Raw genomic sequence first — 19,221 nt, forward strand, 5'->3', positions numbered from 1 at the left:
AATGGCAACATAAACAGGGAAGTACAGTATTCCAGGAGGAATATCATGAACAGTGACTCTGAAAATGTACACTGGGGCCAGGGGCTAGAAATGCCAAAGTTGCCCTGACCGGTTTGGCTCAGCGGTTAGAGCGTCGGCCTGCGGTCCAGAGAGACCCGGGTTTGGTTCCCGCTAAGGGCACGTACCTCGGTTGCAGTTTGTCCCCAGCCCTGGTTGGGTTGTGCGGGTGGCAACTACTCGATGTGTCCCTTTCACGTCGATGTTTCTCTCTCTCTCTCTCTCTCCCCCCCTCCCACTCTATCTGAACAAAAAATTTTAAAATGTCCTTGGTTGAGGATAAAAAAAAAAAAGAAATGCCAAAGTTAACTGCTGGGCAAAGGAAAGAAAGGAAGGTTTTCTGGGTCAGTGACTCCATAACTGGCTGCATATGAAGTGACCTGGGTTGTTTAAATTGCAGATTCTCAAATCCTAGAAGAAATAGAAAGTTTTAATTTTTTAAGCTCCTGTAGTGATTCTCAGTTTCAGTCATATTTGGGTACAGCATGAAGAACTGCAGGGCAAAACCAAAGAGAACAGAAAAGAAGAGATGTAGAACTAACAAAAAATACCAACTATTGAGATGTGAGGTTAACGGAGAAGAACCACCAGGTAACTTCAGCTCTAAACAAATAGGAAAGTAAGTATGCCATAAGAGAACACGTAAGAAGGGCCAGATGTCTGCAGGAGAAGACATCAAATTTGGACACTCAGAGGTTGAGTTCCTTATCAGGTAGGAAACTTGGTTATAGAAATTCAGGAAAATTAATTTCATATTTAAATATATACTATATGCTGACACCTCCTCTAGGGTTGCTATGAACTGTTACTTTCTTCCCAATATATATATGGTAGAGAGCTACAAACTTAAGAACTCAATAAATATGTGTTAAACAATAAAAGTTGAAGGTTTCAGTCTTCTTTTTTAAACAAAAGGAAATAAAAACCTCTCTACTTCATTTTCTTTTCTTTTAAAGATGTCATAATTCTTACCTTTGCTGCCAAGGCTTTTAAACTGTCGAGGAATCTTTGCCAGAAGTCCTTGAAGAGTGGTCGGTCAATTTTTTTCAGGCTATCTTTGGTGCTAGCATCCACACTGACGTATAGCTGGGTAACCGGTTTGAGGTTCCTTGGTAATTTAAAATTAAAAACAATAACCATCTCCTCATAAGGCATATAAATGTCTAATCCCTGTGTTGTATACCTGAAACTAATATCATATTGTATGTCAACTAACTGACAAATAAAAATAAATATTTTAAACAAACAAACAATAACCATGACAGTAAAAAATAATATTATGCCTATTATGTAAAACTTACAGTCTGTAATAGATGTGGATAGTAAACATTTCACTGGGCCTAGAGGCTTCCACTTTTCCCTGAAGACTGAAACGATTTCAATCATGTGACAGAATGGGATGTCAGTGGATTATTTTTTTAAATGACTGGACACCATCCCTAATAAACTGAAAACATTCAATTACTTAAAATTGGTCCCTCTTCAAACACTAGGTTTCGGTGGAAAATAAACAAACAAGATCTGACTTTAGGTCTGGCACCATCAGCCCAGCACAATTAGAGGGGCTCTCAAACCTAAGTTTCCCCATAAATGCTGCTACTCCAGACTTATACAGCTGAAATCCCACAACCAGGTGGGGTCTGTGCCGAAGGGCCGCCTTCCATCATCAATTCACTCATGGAAGTTTTCTAAGGAACAAGAAACAACCCCAAAAGCACAAGCCTTCTTTGAAGGACAAGAAGCCACACGTGCCTCACCCACGCCTCTGAGAGCAGCAGTGGGTTCGAGGCCAAGCTGCACGGGCGAAGCCCTATTCAGCCAGCTTGAAGCAATGCAGAGCTGGAACAGCAACCCAGCATGTACAAAGGACCACAACCCAGAAGAAAACTGTATGTTGCAGATTCTTAATTTTCTTTGCCTTCCTAATCAGTCTCCATGAAGACCGTTCATTTTCTACTTCTCTCCAATTCACTGACTCATTCATTTCATAACGTCATTCTTATCTACGAGATTTCTTGCCAGTTTTGTTTTAAGCCCCGGTTGTACTTTTTCCAAAGCCTCTCTGTTCTCCCTTCAAATGGGTCTCATAATTCATTCTCTTCAATAAGTTTAGACAAAGAAAGAAGGAAACGCCCCTTTAACAATCCTCTGACCAAATCCTTCCACTATTAATTTTCTTTTTTTATTTTATTAATTTATTTTTGTTACAGATGATTCTCCTTTTTCCCCCATTGACACTTTCCTCCCATTCCAATCCCCTATCCTGTCCACTATTAATTTTCTATAACCATTCCACAATTTGTATTTACCCTAGAATGTTATTTATGCATTTTTTGTTTCAAAGTCTATACATCTTTTAAAATTGAGATATAATTCACATGCCATAAAATACACCATCAAAATGGTTTACGTGCTTTTTATATCTATCAGTATCAGTCTTATCAATCTCTGAGTATAAGACCTTGAAGGACAGGAACCATATGTTTCTTTTTATCCAGCCATAAAGACAGACACTGAAATCTACTTTTAGTTGATCATGTTGGCTTCAGCTGACAGAACTTTTTAAGGCATGTAGGCCAAACAAATGACTGTAATGATCTGGCTTTGTGACATGGAAAAATCAGAAGGGTCTTATTAAAAATGGAGAAGCCCTGACCAAAGTTAACAAAGAAGTGATTAAAATATTGGCAGACTCTCATTGCTTTAAACCCTCTTCAGCAATGAGATACAAAGGGAAGCCTTAAAGTTCAGTAATGTGTCACTACTTAGCGAGGGGCATCAATGACTAAAAATGCAAAACAGCAGCATACTGTAATGGCAGCATTCTGTCTCATCACTATTTTGCTGGGTGCCTCTTTAACAACAAATAAGCAATGCTACCTTAACAGGACTTTATATTTCACAAAAAATAAAAATAAAAAATATTGTCTTAATGGATGCTGCTGGCTACATCATCTAATACTTACAGGACTTTGTTATAAAGCTGCCTGATGCAAAGTGGGAACTGGCCTGACCTTTTCACTAGGCCTCCATAACTACCTAAGATTATGAACAGTAAATTCCAAAGGCCATGGTTATTTTACAAACCTCCATCATTTGCAAAAAAAGGAAGCCATGGACACTGACAGTACCAGTAAGGAATTCTGTCAATACTAAATGTCTGAGGTGCTATGATTAAGGAAGTCTACAGATCTCTTTGCCAGGGAGCAAAGAAAGAATGGAGAAGAGAAAAATTGCCTGGGAATTATAGAGCTCATTCAAAAGCAGTAATAGCCCTGGACAGATTGGCTCAGGGTTTAGAGCATCAGCCCATGGACCCAGGGGTCGTGGGTTCAATTCCTGATCCAGAGCACATACCTGGGTTGTAGGTTCAATCCCAGGCCCCAGTCAGGGTCATGTGGAAGGCAAATAATTGATGTGTCTCTCTCACATCGATGTTTCTCTCTCTCTCTCTCTCCCTCCCTCCTTCTCTTCCATTATATCTAAAAATCTATGGAAAAATATCCTCAGGTGAGGATTAACAACAACAAAAATATAGCAGTACAAGAACCTTGGAAAATTTTTCTGAGCTCAGGGATCTAATATCTGCCTGGTACAGGCCTCTATTTCCCAGGACAGGCAATTAGGCTCCCAGCACAGTCATTTGTCTATTCTATACAGAGAGAGCATCATTATAGTTCCCCCAAAACAAGAGAATGTTTTATCCTTAAAATCATCACAGCAATTCCTGAGCCTGAGAACCTCACATTGCTGCTGAGAACAAATACAAAGTATTATACCATAAAGGGATATACAACCCTAAGCCAAATACCCAATGGAAATGTCCCATGAATTGTGATATGATTATTGTGATGACCCTTCATTCTGCTAATTTTAAATCTGAGTTGAGAATGATCATATATAGAAATGCATTGTAATTGAACATAAAAATCCCTCTCACTTTTTCCCTTTCTATAGAGATGTAGACACTTTTTCCCTTTCTATAGAGATGTAGACTAACCTCTACAGAAAGAAAAAAAAAGGGGGAGAGGGATTTATGTTTGTAAAAAATCTAGTGGATTAAATAGTAAGTCTGATGATCCTATTGGACAAAAATAAATACCCTAAGTGATCCAAACTTCCAATACTATTAAAAGCAGACTCTCTTACCCTGGCTGGTTTGGCTCAGCAGTTAGAGTGTTGGCCCAAGGAGCAAAGAGTCACAGGTTCAATTCCTGGTCAAGGGCACATACCTCAGTTTCCGGTGCGATCCCCAGCCCCTGTCTGGTTTGTGTGGGAAGCAACCAATCAATGTGTCTCTCTCACATCAATGTTTCTTTCTCTTTCTCTCTCTCTCTCCCCCTCCCTCCCTCCCTTCCTCCCACTCTATCTAAAAATCAATGGAAAAATATTCTTGGGTGAGGATTAAATAACAAAAAATAGAATCTCTTAAGACAATCTGGGGCTGTCACATTAGGCCAAATGATTTAGGAAGAAGAGAGACGGAGAAGATTTACTGAGTACTTAGCATGTACTGAGTGCAATGTGCTACGTTTGACCTTTCTTATTCATTCAGTTCACTGAATCCTCATAATAAAACAAAGTAGTTGTTACTTATGTCCATTTTAGAGAAGATGAAACTAAGGTTCAAAGAGGTTAAGGAGCCTGCTCAAGGATCCACAAAAAATATGTGGATACTCTAATATTTAATAATCTCAACGAGATTCGAGCTAAGAAGTGACTCCAGAGCCTGTTCTAGTCCTGTGCCACAATGCTTCCCTCCAAATGACCAGCTACCTCTCATCACAGAAAGCCAAGAGCAGGATTTCAAGCTTCACAGCAGTATTTTTCTAAGTGTGGTCAGGACCATCCGCATCAGAGGTACATGGAAATACAAGTTCTTGGGACTCTCCCAAGGCTGTATCAGCCTCCGGGGATGGGGCCTTGGAAAGTGTATCATTGTATTGGTTTCAAGAACTTCTCAACATTGATGAAAGAAACTGAAGACACAGATAGATGGAAAGATATCCCATGTTCACATAGCAAAAAAATTAATATTGTTATAATTTCTGTAATACCCAAAGCCATCTATAGATTCAATGTAAGCCCTATCAAAATTCCAATGGCACCTTTTACAGAAAATTTTTTAAAATAATCTTAAAATTTATATGGAACTATAAAAGATGCTAAGTAGTACGGCCAGTGTGGCTCAGTGGTTGAGTGTCGATCCATGCACCAAAAGGTCATCAGTTCAATTCCCAGTCAGGACACATGGCCCATGGGGGGCACGCAGGAGGCGGCCAATCGATGTTCTCTCTCACTGATGTTTCTTTCTATCTCTCTCCCTCTCACTTCCTCTCTCTCTAAAATCAATAAAGAAAAAAAAATTTGTTTTAAAGATACTGAATAGCCCCGGCCAGTTTGGCACAGCGATTAGAGAGCATCAGCCCGTGAAACAGAGTCCCAGGTTCAGTTCCCGCAAAGGGCACGTACCTCGGTTGCAGTTTGTCCCCAGCCCCGGTTGGAGTCATGTGCGTGGCGACCACTGGTGTGTCTCTCTCAAATCGATATTTCCCTCTCTCTCTTCCTCCCTCTCTCCCTCCTGCTCTATTTCAGGATAAATGCAAAAATGTCCTCGGGTGAGGATTAAAATAAATAAATAAATAAAGATGCTGAACAGCCAAAGCAATTCTAAGAAAGAACAAAGCTGGAGGCATTATACTTCCTGACTTCAAACTACACTACAAAGGTATAGTATTCAAAATAGTAATATACCAGCATTAAAAAACAAAAAACTCACACATGCCAATGGAACAGAATCAAGAGTCCAAAAAATAAACCCACACAATATATGGTCAACTCACATTTGACAAGGGAGCCAAGAATTCTCAATTTGGAAAGGATAGTCTCTTCTATAAATAACACTGGGACAACTGAATATTCACATTAAAAAAAATGAATTTGGACCCCTATATTACACCACTCACAAAAAATGAACTCAAAATGAATTAAAATCTTAAATATAATACCTGAAACTGTAAAAGTCCTAGATAAAAACATAGAGAAGCCCTGGCCGGTTTGGCTCAGCGGTTAGAGCGTCGGCCTGCAGTCCGGAGAGACCCGGGTTCGGTTCCCACTAAGGGCATGTACCTCGGTTGCAGTTTGTCCCCGGCCCTGGTCGGTCATGTGGGTGGCAGCCACTCAATGTGTTCCTTTCATATCGATGTTCCTCTCTCTCCCTCCCACTCTACCTGAACAAAAAAAATAGAAAAATGTCCTCAGGTGAGGGTAAAAAAAAAAAAAAAAAAACATAGAGAAAAGATCCTTGACATTTTATCTTGGCAACAATATTTTGGATATGAGACTAAGCAACAAAAGCAAAAATAAACCGTGGAACTATATAAAACTAAAAAGCTTCTTCACAGCAAAAGAAATGATCAAAAAAATGAAAAGGAAACAGAATGGAAAAAAATATTTGCAAATCAGTATCCAAAATATGTAAGATCCTCAAAAAATTAAAAATAGAACTACCATATGATCCAGCAATCCCACTTTTGAATATCCAAAAGAAATGAAATCAGTATTTTGAAGAGATATATGCACCCCAATGCTCCAAAGCACCATTATCCACAATAGCCAAGACGTGGAAACAACCTAAGTGTCTGTCTACAGATTCGAGCAGCATATCTTAATAAGCTAGACCACTTACCTGATTTCCACAGGGAACTGTGCATTTGTGACCAGGAAACTGGAGATTTTGCACTCATGGAGTAGCTTCAAAAATCTGTTGATTTCTGGGTACATGATAGGTTCTCCCACAAGGGACAATGCACAGTGTTTCACCTTCATTCCTTCTTTAAAACGTTCTTCTTTGACACCTGGTACTCCTGGAGAACACGGTGAAAACAGTCAAGATAAATAAGGCACAGATAGAGGATAATACTTTTATTTTTCTTAATTAAAATTTTTATATTTTTCTTAATGGTTCCTTGATTTTAGAGAGCAATTTATTTTTTATAACAGCCAGATAATAAAAACAAGGGCCCAAGGGAAAAGAAAATCTAGAATTACTGAAACAGGAAAATCAGTCAGCAATCTCATTCTCGGTTTTAGTACTAATTAAACTACATCACTACAAGCAGGCAAAACTAACTTTATTAGCTAATTATTTGAAACACAGAATGTATTACGTTCCTTAATTTGCTTAGCTCTGCATTCTTTCATGTAGGTCTAAGTCAATGAACTCAATATATCTACATAAAGAAAAGCCTAATCTAGGCCACTCACTTCCTCCTTCATTTCTCAAGCTGTTTCTTTGCAAATATTAATAAAATTGAAAAACTCTGGATGGACTAAGGGGGAAAAAAAGACTTAAATAAACAAAATCAGAAATGAAAGAGAGAAGTTACAACAGACACCATAGAAATGAAAAGGACTAAACAAGAATACTATGAAAGGCAATATGCCACCAAATTTGATAACCTAAAAGAAATGGACAAGTTCTTAGAAATACATAATCTTCCTAGACTGAACCATGAAGAACTGAAAAATCTAAACAGACTGATCAACAGTAAAGAAACTGAAACAGTCATCAAAGCATCCCAAAATGAAAAGTCCAAGACCATATAGTTTTACTAGTGAATTCTACCAAACATTCAAAGAAGATTTAATACCTATCCTTCTCAAACTCTTCCAAATCATTAAAGAGAGGCAATAGGCAATATTTCTAACTTGTTTTATGAGGCCAAGATTACCCTGTACCAAAACCTGGCAAGGACAACTCAAAAAAAGAAAATTATAGACCAATTATCTCTGATGCATATATCATTCAAATACAACAATACAATAAAAAGAAAACTCATCACAATTAATTGTGGTTCATCCAGAGGTATAAGAATGGTCCAACATATGCAAAACGATCAATGTGATATATCACATTAACAAAATAAAAGATTTTTAAAAATCATATGATCATATCAAAAAATGCAAAAGAACACTTGAAAAGTTACATCTATTTATGATGAAAATATTCGATAAAATAGGTATAAAAGATAAAGTACCTCAATACAATAAAAGCTATACATCACAAACCCTCAGCTAATTTACTCAACAGCAAAAAAATTAAAGCTTTTCCTCCGAGATCAGGAAAAAGACAAGGATGCCCACTATTATCACTGTTGTTCAACATAGTACTGCAAGTCCTAGCCAGAACATTTAGACAAGAGAAATAAAAGGCATCCAAATTGTGAATAAAGAAGTAAAATTGTCAACTTCTGTCGATGACATGATTCTTAATACAGAAAACATGAAGAAATGTTTCTCCACCAAAAGACTACAAGAAACAGTAAACAAACACTGTAAAGTTACAGGATACAAAATCAACATACAAAATCCATTGTGTTCCTATATGCTAACAACAAATAACAGAAAGAGAAGTAACGAAAACAATCCCATTTACACTTGTAACAAAAAGGATAAAATGTCCAGGAATAAACTAAACAAATAAAAGACCTGTACACTGAACAACAAAAAAGACATTGTTGAAAAAAAAAAAAAAATAGAAGAAAACACAAAGAAATGGAAATACATTCTGTGCTCATGGACTGGAAGATTAACACTGTTTTAGATGGTCATATTACCTAAAACCATCTACAGATTTAAGCATGCCCTATAAAATCCCATTTCTTTTTAATTTACACAACAAAAAAATCATCACATTTGTATGAAACCACAAAAGACAGTGAATAGCCAAAGCGATGGGGGGGGGGGGGGGCAACAAAGCTGGAGGCATCAGATTCTCTGACTTCAAATTATACTATAAAGTTGTAATAATCAAAACAGTATCATATTGGTAGAGAAGAGAGAAACAGATATATAGACCAATGAAACACAGCCTAGGGCCCAAAAATATACCCATATTTGTGGGCAACTAATTTTTTATAAAGCTAAAAACATACAATGGAGAAAAGAAAGCCTCTTTAATAAATGGTGTTGGGAAAATCAGAAAGCCCCATTCACAAGAAATGAAACTAGACTGCTATTTGATACCAAACACAAAAAATGAACTCAAAATGGATCAAAGACCTAAATAAAAGACCTGAAACAATAAAATACACAGAAGAAAACATAAGTACTAATCTTATGTACCTTGGTCTCAGAGAGGATTACATAAATGTGACACCAAAGGTAAGAAAGTATAAGTAAAAAAAAATATCAAACTAAAAAATGTCTGCACCCTGGCCGTTGTGGCTCAGTTGGTTCACCATCTTCCCATGAACTAAGAGGTCAGTCACTGGTTCGATTCCTGGTCAGGGCACATTTTGAGTTGCAGGTTCAATCCTGGGTAGAGGGCATGAGGCAGCCAACTGATGATTCTCTCTCATCAATATTTCTCTCTCTCTCTCTCTCTCCCTTCTATAAAATCTATAAAAACATAATTTTTAAAAAATCTTTTGCAAGAAAAAGAAACCAACAAAACAAACAAAATCATCAACAAAACAAAAAGGCAAACAACCGAAAGGGAGAAAATATTTGCATATAATACCTCCTATTAGGGGCTAGCTAATATTCAAATTATATAAAGAACTCATACAACTCAACAACAAAAAAATGAACAATCTAATTTTAAAAATGGGCAGAGAATCTAAAACAGACACTTTCCCCAAGAAGATAATACAAATGCCCAACAGATATATGAAAAGATGTTCAACTTCTCTAGCTATATAAAAAAAAAAGTAAATCAAAACCACGGTGAGGTATCACCTCATACCTGTTAGAATGGCTATTATCAATAAGACAAGAAATAAGCGTTGAGATGATGTTGAGAAAAAGGAACCCTCACATGTTGCTGGTGGGAACATAAACTGTTACAGCCACTACAGAAAAGAGTATGAAGGTTCCTCCAAAAATGAATAATGGAACTTCCAATATGACCCAGCAACTCATCTTCTGGGTATAATATTAAAAATTTTGAAAACATTTATCCACTCAGATACATGTACCCCTAGTTCACTACTGTAGTATTCATGGTAGCTAAGACATGGAAACATCCTAAGTGTCTTTTGAAGGATGATTGGGTAAAGATATATATAATGGAATACAACTCAGCTATAAGAAAGGATGAAATACTGCCATTTGCGACAACATGGGTGGATTTTGAGAGTTATCATGCTAAGGGAAATAAGTCAGTAGGAAAAGGACAAGAACCATATGATTTCACTCATATGTGGGATATAAAACAGAAAGCAACAGAAGAACAAACAAAACAAACAAACAAACTGACACAGACAACAGTATGGTGGTTACCGGGGGAGGAGTGGAGTAGTAGGAGATTGAAGAGGGTAAAGGGGGTCAAATGTGGTGACAGAAGGAGACAAAACTTTGGGTGGTGAGCACACAATGTAATATACAGATGGTGCATTATAGAAATGTACAACTGAAACTTACATAATGATGTTAACCAATGTCACCCTTATCAATTTAAAAAGAACCTACTGATGAAAGAGTCACTATAAGTGGATCAATAAAAACATAGATAATTTCATTTTTTAAAACCCTGTAGGTAAACTTTTCAGTGATTGAACAATTGTCCTTTTTTTTGTTCCTGAAAAGGTTTTATGACACACAGAGAGGGGAAGAGGCTAATTTTCTCAAAAGGAAGGCCTTGAGAACACTTAAAACCTTGGTTCTCTCATTCAAAAAGCACAATTCTATTTTGTGCTAAATGCCAGAGGCTATTACAGTGTTCCTCTCAAAAATAAGGTCCTCAGGGACTCAACCTCATGTCTTCCTTTACTGTCCTCAAAGAAATGTGTCAAAAAATAAGACGTCCTCTAAATTTCTAATGCAAAGAAGTCCCAGAGCAGGAAGCAAGTCCAAGGAACAGCTGAAGCTGCAATTCAGTAGGAAATCTATTTCTCTCTCTCTCTCCCACTCTCTCTCCCTCTCTCTCCTTCTCTCTCTCTCTCTTTCTCTCTCTCTCTCACACACACACACACACAGTTCTCCTTTTCCTAAAACGTACCCCTTTCACAACTGAACTCTGCTTTGTTACTCTGATTTATTTTTGGTGCTTTCTCTGAAGTGTGTTTTCTGATCTTTCTCTTATCCTGAACAGCCACTTGATCCTGTATGATCACTAGTCATCAGATTAACTATGAAGCATACCTCATCCTCATTTATTGAAAGATTTCAAAGTAGTAACTTCGGATTCCAGACATTTCATTCAATGTTATAGCAATAAGCTGACTAACACAGAAATAAACATGACATACTGTTAATCATAGAGTACTCCTATTTCTCTGCTGGGGGGGGGGGGGCAGATTGGTTAATAATAAATCTTTATTCTGAATACTTTCTTATGTCTTTTTTACTGAGTTATAATTCACATATATAAGTATTCCTATTTCTAAAGACTGGACCAATTTGAAATAAAATATTCTCTACTTTCTTCTTATAACAATACAGGTCCTGACCAAAGATCTTCCTAAGAACGCTTCCTGGCTGAACATCTGAACATCATATACTACAGTATATCTTTGATATAGCCACTGTCACTGTGATGTGTTTCACAAATAAGCTTCAGAAAACAATTACCAGGTGATGTTCTCTTCCCCACCTCCACATTTCTTTTGGATGTGTACCTTTGCATACCTTGTTTGTGAAAACCATCTGCAGGAGACCCTTTATTTCTTGCCTTATTTCACTTCTAACTAAACTATAGATAAAAACATCTAGCAACAAATGATGTCTTTTCCTCTTTCATCTTCAGCACCGAGGCTGTTGACTCTCATTTGATCTCTGCTGAACTGATGGAAAACTGAGCTTAAGAAACCTCAGCCCCATCCTCTAAGAACTACTTCTCCCTGCCATGGTGGTATTGGGGGAGGGGGGGCAACATTAGAAAATGATGCTGAGTTGCAGTGAAATTCTGACCCACTTGTAATCAATATAAAGTTAATTCTGTGTGTACAAAGGGAAGGCTAATAAAGGTCATGAAAAGAAAGATGGTTTAATGATTCAATGAAATAACTGAAAAGGCTGACTGCCCTCAAAATTAAGAACAGAAGTACAAAAAAGACACATTTAAAACATCAAAATATCTTCAAAGTCTGTTCCAGGCTGACTACTCAGCTAAAACTAGAAACTCAGAGGCAACAATAACTACACAAAAATACAATGATAGAATGACTGGACCAGACCCATGGGCGAGAAGGGACATTCATCATGGGGGTGGGAAAGCACCCTATAAAACAAAGGACTCCAAGCCAGAGTAAGGGAAAGTATTAATGAGTTAAGGCTGAAGTGGGGATAAACCCGGAATATAACAAACTAAGAAGGAAACGGCTTCAAACCATTTACCTGTAATTTCCAATTTATAGAAATCCCACTCTAAGCCTTTCTTTTAAACATGAAATTCAGTCCTGGCCGGTCTGGCTCAGCGGTTAGAGCGTCAGCCGGTGGACTAGAGAGTCCCAGGTTTGGTTCCCACTAAGGGCACATACCTCGGTTGCACTCTGTCCGGCCCCAGTTGGGGTCGTGTGGGTGGCGATCACTCGATGTGTCTCTCTCACACCTTTGATTCTCTCTCTCCCTTCCTCCCTCTCTCCTTCCTGCTCTATCTAAAGATAAATGCAGAAATGTCCTTGGGTGAGGAAAATAAATAAATAAACATAAAATTCATATTCCCACAGAAACAATATTATTAAAATGGAGATTAATAATTCAAACCCCAAACATCAAATTAATTTGTTAGATACCTAAACTATAATACTAATAGATCTATTTCAATATCACCTAATCAAATATTTTTTCTATAGGAAAATGTATCCCAAATTTCAACCAAAGAAACCAAAAACACTTTTCCTTTTTGGGGGGTTTTGTTTTACCTTTTAAAGCCACAAGGGGACTCAGGGTAGTAGTATTGGGACCCTAATAAGTAAACTCTAATATGGGTGTGGAAGAGAAAGGGGGACTAGTTTCCTGCAGGGTATCTATGAGTAACTCTATTTCACTTGAGGTAAGTCACTTCTCCAGGCCAATCTCTACTGAGGAGTTCAGATTTGGGGAAGACAGAGAACAGACTCTCCACCAAGAGCTCACATGATATCTAGAGTTACATTTCTGCATCTTTTGAGTTCAAAAGTAGGGTCCATGTCAGAGCTGCACCCAAAGGGGTACCAGGTTCAGAAAAGGTAAAGTGACTTGGATTAGCCTCCACATCCTTAGTGTGAGGCTGACTATCCAGAAATAAGGGTGACCTCTTTCATTTATACCCTTCCCCCTGGGTATGAGTGAAAGATAGAATACAGAGATTTCACTGACTGTAGGAAGAATTCGAGTTCATAAAAAAGAAAACTTCAGACTATAACCATCGATGAAGACTGAATGAAGTTATAAAATTTCCCCCTTAGGCATTCCACTAACTGCTATTGAGGATTCACTTGTCCATAGACATACTCTCTATTCTTTCTCCCTACGATCCTGTATCTATCATCCCCCTACATGTACATGTGTATGTGTGTGTATTTATATATGCAAAAGAGAGAGAGAGAAAAAAAACATTAATATGAGAGAGAAACTTATCAGTTACCTCCCATACGTGCCCCAACCAGGGATCCAACTCACAACCTAGATATGTGCCGTGACCAGGAATCGAACCCACAAACTTTTGGTATGCAGGACAATGTTCCAGCCAACTTAACCACCCAGCCAGAGCAAGACAATGTATTTTTTAAAACTCTGGTTTCTTATGCCATAGGAACTTGAAGACAAAAACCATTTGAGGTGCCTACTGATTAAAGTAAACACAGGGTCACTAAAGAGATACATCTTTCTGCATAAGACAAGCCTCAGAAAACTATCAACCGAACATCATCATCATCAATTCATTGCCAACAGGAGACCCCAATTTGGAGTGGGGTGAAGGGGGAGATTTTATTCAGTGAAAACAGCTCAATTGTGAAACAGTTCAATGTGATATAGCTCAATTATGAAACAGCTCAGGCATAAAACAACAGTCAAAGTGGCTCTGGTGTTACAACAGCAGCTCATGTTACAGCTCTGACTGGTGAAATAGTCTTCAATGGTAACAAAGTGTGCTCCATTGAAGCAGAGGTGAAGTTGGCTTCTATAGAGAAGATTGCCTACCCCTTGTCCATGATTGGACCATCTCTATGCAAATGACTCCAAATCAGCACTGTCTTGATTGGCTGGAATGGAGCCACTCTGATTGGTTAGTAAAGATGCAAATGAAGATATAGTTATGAAGGCCCAATTAGCTGGGGCAGGTCTTCAGCCCATTGGGAGTTCATTTAAAAGGGTCAGGAACACAGTGTGGGAGGCAGGCAGTTCAGTGTAGCTTTTTTCCTAAGTGCAACAGCATAAAAGACCTCTGTTTAGCAAAGACTACTAGAGTCTGTTTATAAATTTGAGCCCAGTTAGACATTAGGAGCCCTTCTTAACAGGCACATTCATTCTCAGGGTCAACATAACAAACAGCATGTGTACACTGAGCTCACCTAACACATGTTATTAATGTGAATAAACCTGCCTCATGATTTATTCATTACTTATTTCCATTTAAAGTGCATTTGCAAAAATGTTCCTGTCAGAAGAATTAATATCAAAACTCAGATTGTCATTCTGTGTCAAGGGCATTTCAGAATGGAAAAATGAATGTCTACTCCTCAGGGCTGCTTCCTCACACACAAACTGCCTGGGACACATGCATTCAGGGAGATTCTCAGATGTCCAGAAAACATACATCGTCGGTCATCATCCCATTTTTTAAGGGTTCAATTGGCTCTCTAAGTGTCACCGAAAAGGGACCAGGCCTGGAGCAGGTCTGCCTTGGGCCAGCCAGTAGTGTGTGGGTTCTTGGCTTCATGCAGGAAAGATCCACAACACTAGTCCAGGTGATTTTGAGAGTATATTTATTAGAGACTAATGAAACAAAGGAAAGGCTTGGGATAGAATCAGCAACAGGAGAGAGCCTAGGCAGGGCTACTATGGTTCCCCAAAAACATAGGAAAGAAATGAGCCAAGGCGGGGCTGCTGTCAGCTCACTGAAAAGTAAAAGTCACAGTGACAGAAGTGGGCCTAATGTTAGCTCACTGATAAGTCAGAGAAAAGGGGGCCTTGGACACAGATGCAGAGGGTAAGTCTGGATGAGCTGCTGCTGCCCGCTGTTCCCCTGGTTGCAAGTCTCATGGCTACCCTTCGAGTTTAGGAGAAAGTTCTCACCTGAGAAAGAAAGGGCATGGGTATGCTCCTGAGAGAGCCCGAGCTGGCATCCTTTGTCTTGAGAGCTTTTATTTCTCTTCTGCAAGTAGGAATCCTAGGGGAGGTCTCAGGGCAGGGTTTCAGGAAAATATTCATCAGTTTTCCAGGTGTATTTTTTAATATGTCGATGTACCAAAATGAGTGCAATAGAGGGACTAGGATCATTTTTTTGGTCACCTTTGCCTCTATCTTGGATTTGTTTGGTTCTAATTTGGTCATCTGTTATTTATTCCTTCACCTGTCCTTGGGTTTGGCTGGCACTAATGGCACTAATTGGGTATCTGTACTCTATCTCCCTGACCAGGGTAATTTAAGCTATTTACTCTCTGGTTAGGGAGGAGAGGTATAAATCATTTGCTCTCAAGTGTGGCAGTTAGATTAGACATGAACAGGGCAAGGCTGGGCCAGGTACAGAAGGTCACCGAGGCAAAAAGCCCTGGATGCCTAGCAAGGGGGCAAAATTGGGAAAACAAGGACCTCGCCCCCAGGGTAACATTTCCTCCCCTAGCATATCACTGGTCATGCAGTTTAGACCCCCAGACCTTTCCTCCCTAGAGATAACATCTAGGCCTTAGCTGTGTTTCAGCTCCAGGCCCAGAAAAGCAGCAAAACCCAACAAGTGACCCTACAGCTGACCTCAGTACCAGCATTGTCTAATGACCCCCTGCCCTGGCACCTACCAATCAATAGAGACCATGACCCTGAAAGGATATACCTAGAAAGATCATGAATATTCTATTGAGATCCTCTTCTGGGACCTCCCCTAAAACCCCCACCCTTAAAAGTCTGTGGGACAGAGGACCAGATGCTCTCCCTCCTAGGACCACAGCCCAGGCCTGTGTCTTCTCCACCCCCTCCCCTCCCCTTCCCACAGGCACCGTACCTTTACCTTCCTCTTTCCTAAGCTCCAAGGACCTCTCTTTTCCTCTGTAACTTGTTTCCTGAGCCTATTTCTTCTACCACTCATTTCTTCCACCTCTGTGATTTTCTAAATAAACATTCTCTTATAGTTTGAGTCTTGGCTCTGAATACTTTCCTCAAGTACCAAGAATTCAAGTACCGAGGCTGCTGAACCAAGGCCCATTCTGGTGCTGTTTTCATGCTGCCAACACTTGATTCGGGAAGATAAGATCTTGCAATTTACTGGCTGACTGTAAACTGTTTGAATTGTTGGCCCTATTTGTCTAACCATCTGTCTCAGTTTCCCTTTTTGCACTGGTCAAAAATTCTCCTAACGTCTAACTATCCTGCCTCATGAGCACTAAATCAAAATAAACTTAATAGACTATAAATATAAAATTTATAAATACATAAAATTAAGTCCAAAATTGTATGGTCTAAAATTATAGACTATAAAGATGAAATTAATGCCAGTAATTTTATCTTTATAAAAACTATCTGTGATGGTTAATTTAAAGTTTCAAGTTGGCTGGATCATGGTGCCCAGATACTTGGTTAAACTTTATTCTAGATGTTTCTGTGCTGGTGTCTTTTGGATGAGATTAGTATTTAAATTAGTGAACTATGAGTAAAGCAGATACCCTCTACAATGTGGCTGAACCTCATCCAATCAGTTGAAAACCTTGATAGAACAAAGGCTGACCCCCTGGAAGCAAGAAGGAATACTGCCAGCAGACAGCATTCAGACTCAAACTGCAAGTCCTCCCTGGGTCTCCAACCTCCTGGTCTACCCCATCACATTGTTTTTTCCTGGACAACCACGTGAGCCAATTCCTTAAATCAATCTCCTTATCAATCTCTATCTACACACATACCCACCAACACAGGATCCTGTTGACTCTGTTTCTCTGGAGAACTCTGACAATACACTATACAAAAGAAAACACAACTTTGCCTTAAAATTTACTTAAAAGGTATATGGTTTATTTGAAGATCAAAAATCACTAATATTACCTAAGTCAACAATAGTCCAAGAAAAGCTATTCAAATTCCCGATGTCTGGAGGCTTACTAGCTCTCCACTAGTTTCATTTAACTTACCAAAAGACTGATAAGAGACTTTGCTTTACTCAAATAAGATAAAATAATATGTTTAAAAATAAAGTGCTTGAGACTAAAAGTGAAGATGAAATATTAAAATATTTATTAGCAACTTCCAGTCAAGATGGTGGCGTAGGTAAATGCGGTATTGCCTCCTCCCACAACCACATCAAAATTACAACTAAACTACAGAACAACCATCATTCAAAACTGCCTTAAGTTAAACTGAATGAAAGTCCTACAACTACGAAATTAAAGAACAAACTACATCAAGACTGGCAGAAGGAGCGGAGGCATGACAGGCCGGTCCCACACCCACGTGTGGCAGACAAAAATCAGGAGGGATACCTCAGTTGTGAAGGTCTTCCCTGAGAAGCAAGAGGTCCTCATCCCACGCCAGGCCCCCAAGCTCAGGGTTCCAATGCAAGGAAGAGAAGTCCTTATAATTTCGGCTGTAAAAAGCAGCTGGAATTGAGGCTGAGGCTGCTGGAGCCCCAGGCAGCTCCTCTTAAAGGGCCTGGCAGAGGACCTGAATAGACACTTCTCCAAAGAGGACATACAAATGGCCAAGAGACATATAAAAAAATGCTCAATGTCACTAATCATCAGAGAGATGCAAATTAAAACAACTATACGGTATCACCTCACACCTGGCAGAATGGCTGCCATCAACAAGTCATCAAACAACAAGTGCTGGTGAGGGTGTGGAGAAAAGGGGACTCTAGTACACTGCTGGTGGGAATGCAGGCTGGTGTAGCCACTAAGGAAACAATATGGTGTTTCTTCAAAAAAGTATAAATGGGCCCTGGCCGGTTTGGTTCAGCAGTTAGAGCATTGGCCCGCGGTCCAGAGAGGCCCGGGTTCGTTCCCGCTAAGGGCACATACCTCAGTTGCAGTTTGTCCCGGGCCCTGGGTTGGGGTCATGTGGGTGGCAGTAACTCGATCTGTCTCTCTTACATCAATGTTTCTCTCTCTCTCTTCCCTCCTCTCTCCCTCCCGCTCTGTCTGAAGATAAATGCAAAAATGTCCTTGGGTGAGGATAAAAAAAAAAGTATAAATGGAACTGCCATTTCACTCAGTGATCCCACTTCTAGGAATATATCCTAAGAAGCCTGAAACACCAATCAGGAAGAATATATGTTCATAGCAGCACTATTTACAATCGCTAAGATCTGGAAACAGCCCAGGTGTCCATCAGTAGAGGAGTAGATAAAAAAGCTGTGGTACATGTACACAGTGGAATACTATGAAGCTGTAAGAAAAAAAAATCTCTTAACCTTTGAGATGACATGAAGGGACCTGGGGAGTATTATGCTAAGTGAAATAGGCCAGTCAAAGAAAGACAAGTATCACATAATCTCACTTTTTTTGTGGAATATAATGAACAAAATAAGCTATTGAACAAAACAGATCCAGAGACATGGAAGCAGGAAACAGACTGACAAACCTCAGAGTGAAGAGGGTTGGGGGAATGGGAAGAGATAAACCAAAGAACTTATATGCATATATGCATAACCAATGGACACACACAATAGTGTGATGAAGCTGGGGGAGAGGAGTGTCAATGGGGGGGAAAGGAGGGACATCTGCAATACCTTCAACAATAAAGATAAATTTTTAAATTTTCAAAAAAGAAGGTCCCCACGTCAGACTTACTGAATCATTCTCTGGGGAAGGAAACAGCAATGTGTGTTTCAACAAGGCCCCCAGATGATTCTGTTGCACACTAAAGCTTGAGAACCAGTGATCTCCAGTAAAGTCAAATACCTTTAATAATGGGGCACAACTAAATCAGAAAATTCTAGAAACTGAGTGGCAGAATTTTACTACATCACTATGGATCATGTGGAAGAAAATTTTATTAACATTGTCCTTCTTTTTTAAAGGTGTTTAATAAAAAATG

General features: G+C 39.1%; 1 protein-coding gene across 2 annotated transcripts in view; it reads right to left on the reverse strand.

Moving 5' to 3' along the window:
- Positions 1-19,221, reverse strand: part of LOC118641781 (S-adenosyl-L-methionine-dependent tRNA 4-demethylwyosine synthase TYW1) — a 159,205-nt gene that overhangs the window by 57,880 nt on the left and 82,104 nt on the right. For both annotated transcript variants that reach the window (XM_036279333.1, XM_036279334.1), the window contains 2 exons: positions 6,746-6,923; positions 1,030-1,165 (listed from right to left, as the gene is read on the reverse strand). In XM_036279333.1, the coding sequence (XP_036135226.1) occupies positions 1,030-1,165; positions 6,746-6,923 (314 nt within the window). The remainder of the gene's footprint in view (positions 1-1,029; positions 1,166-6,745; positions 6,924-19,221) is intronic.

Source organism: Molossus molossus, unplaced genomic scaffold, assembly GCF_014108415.1.
Source record: "Molossus molossus isolate mMolMol1 unplaced genomic scaffold, mMolMol1.p scaffold_m16_p_3, whole genome shotgun sequence".
Lineage (NCBI taxonomy): Eukaryota > Metazoa > Chordata > Mammalia > Chiroptera > Molossidae > Molossus > Molossus molossus.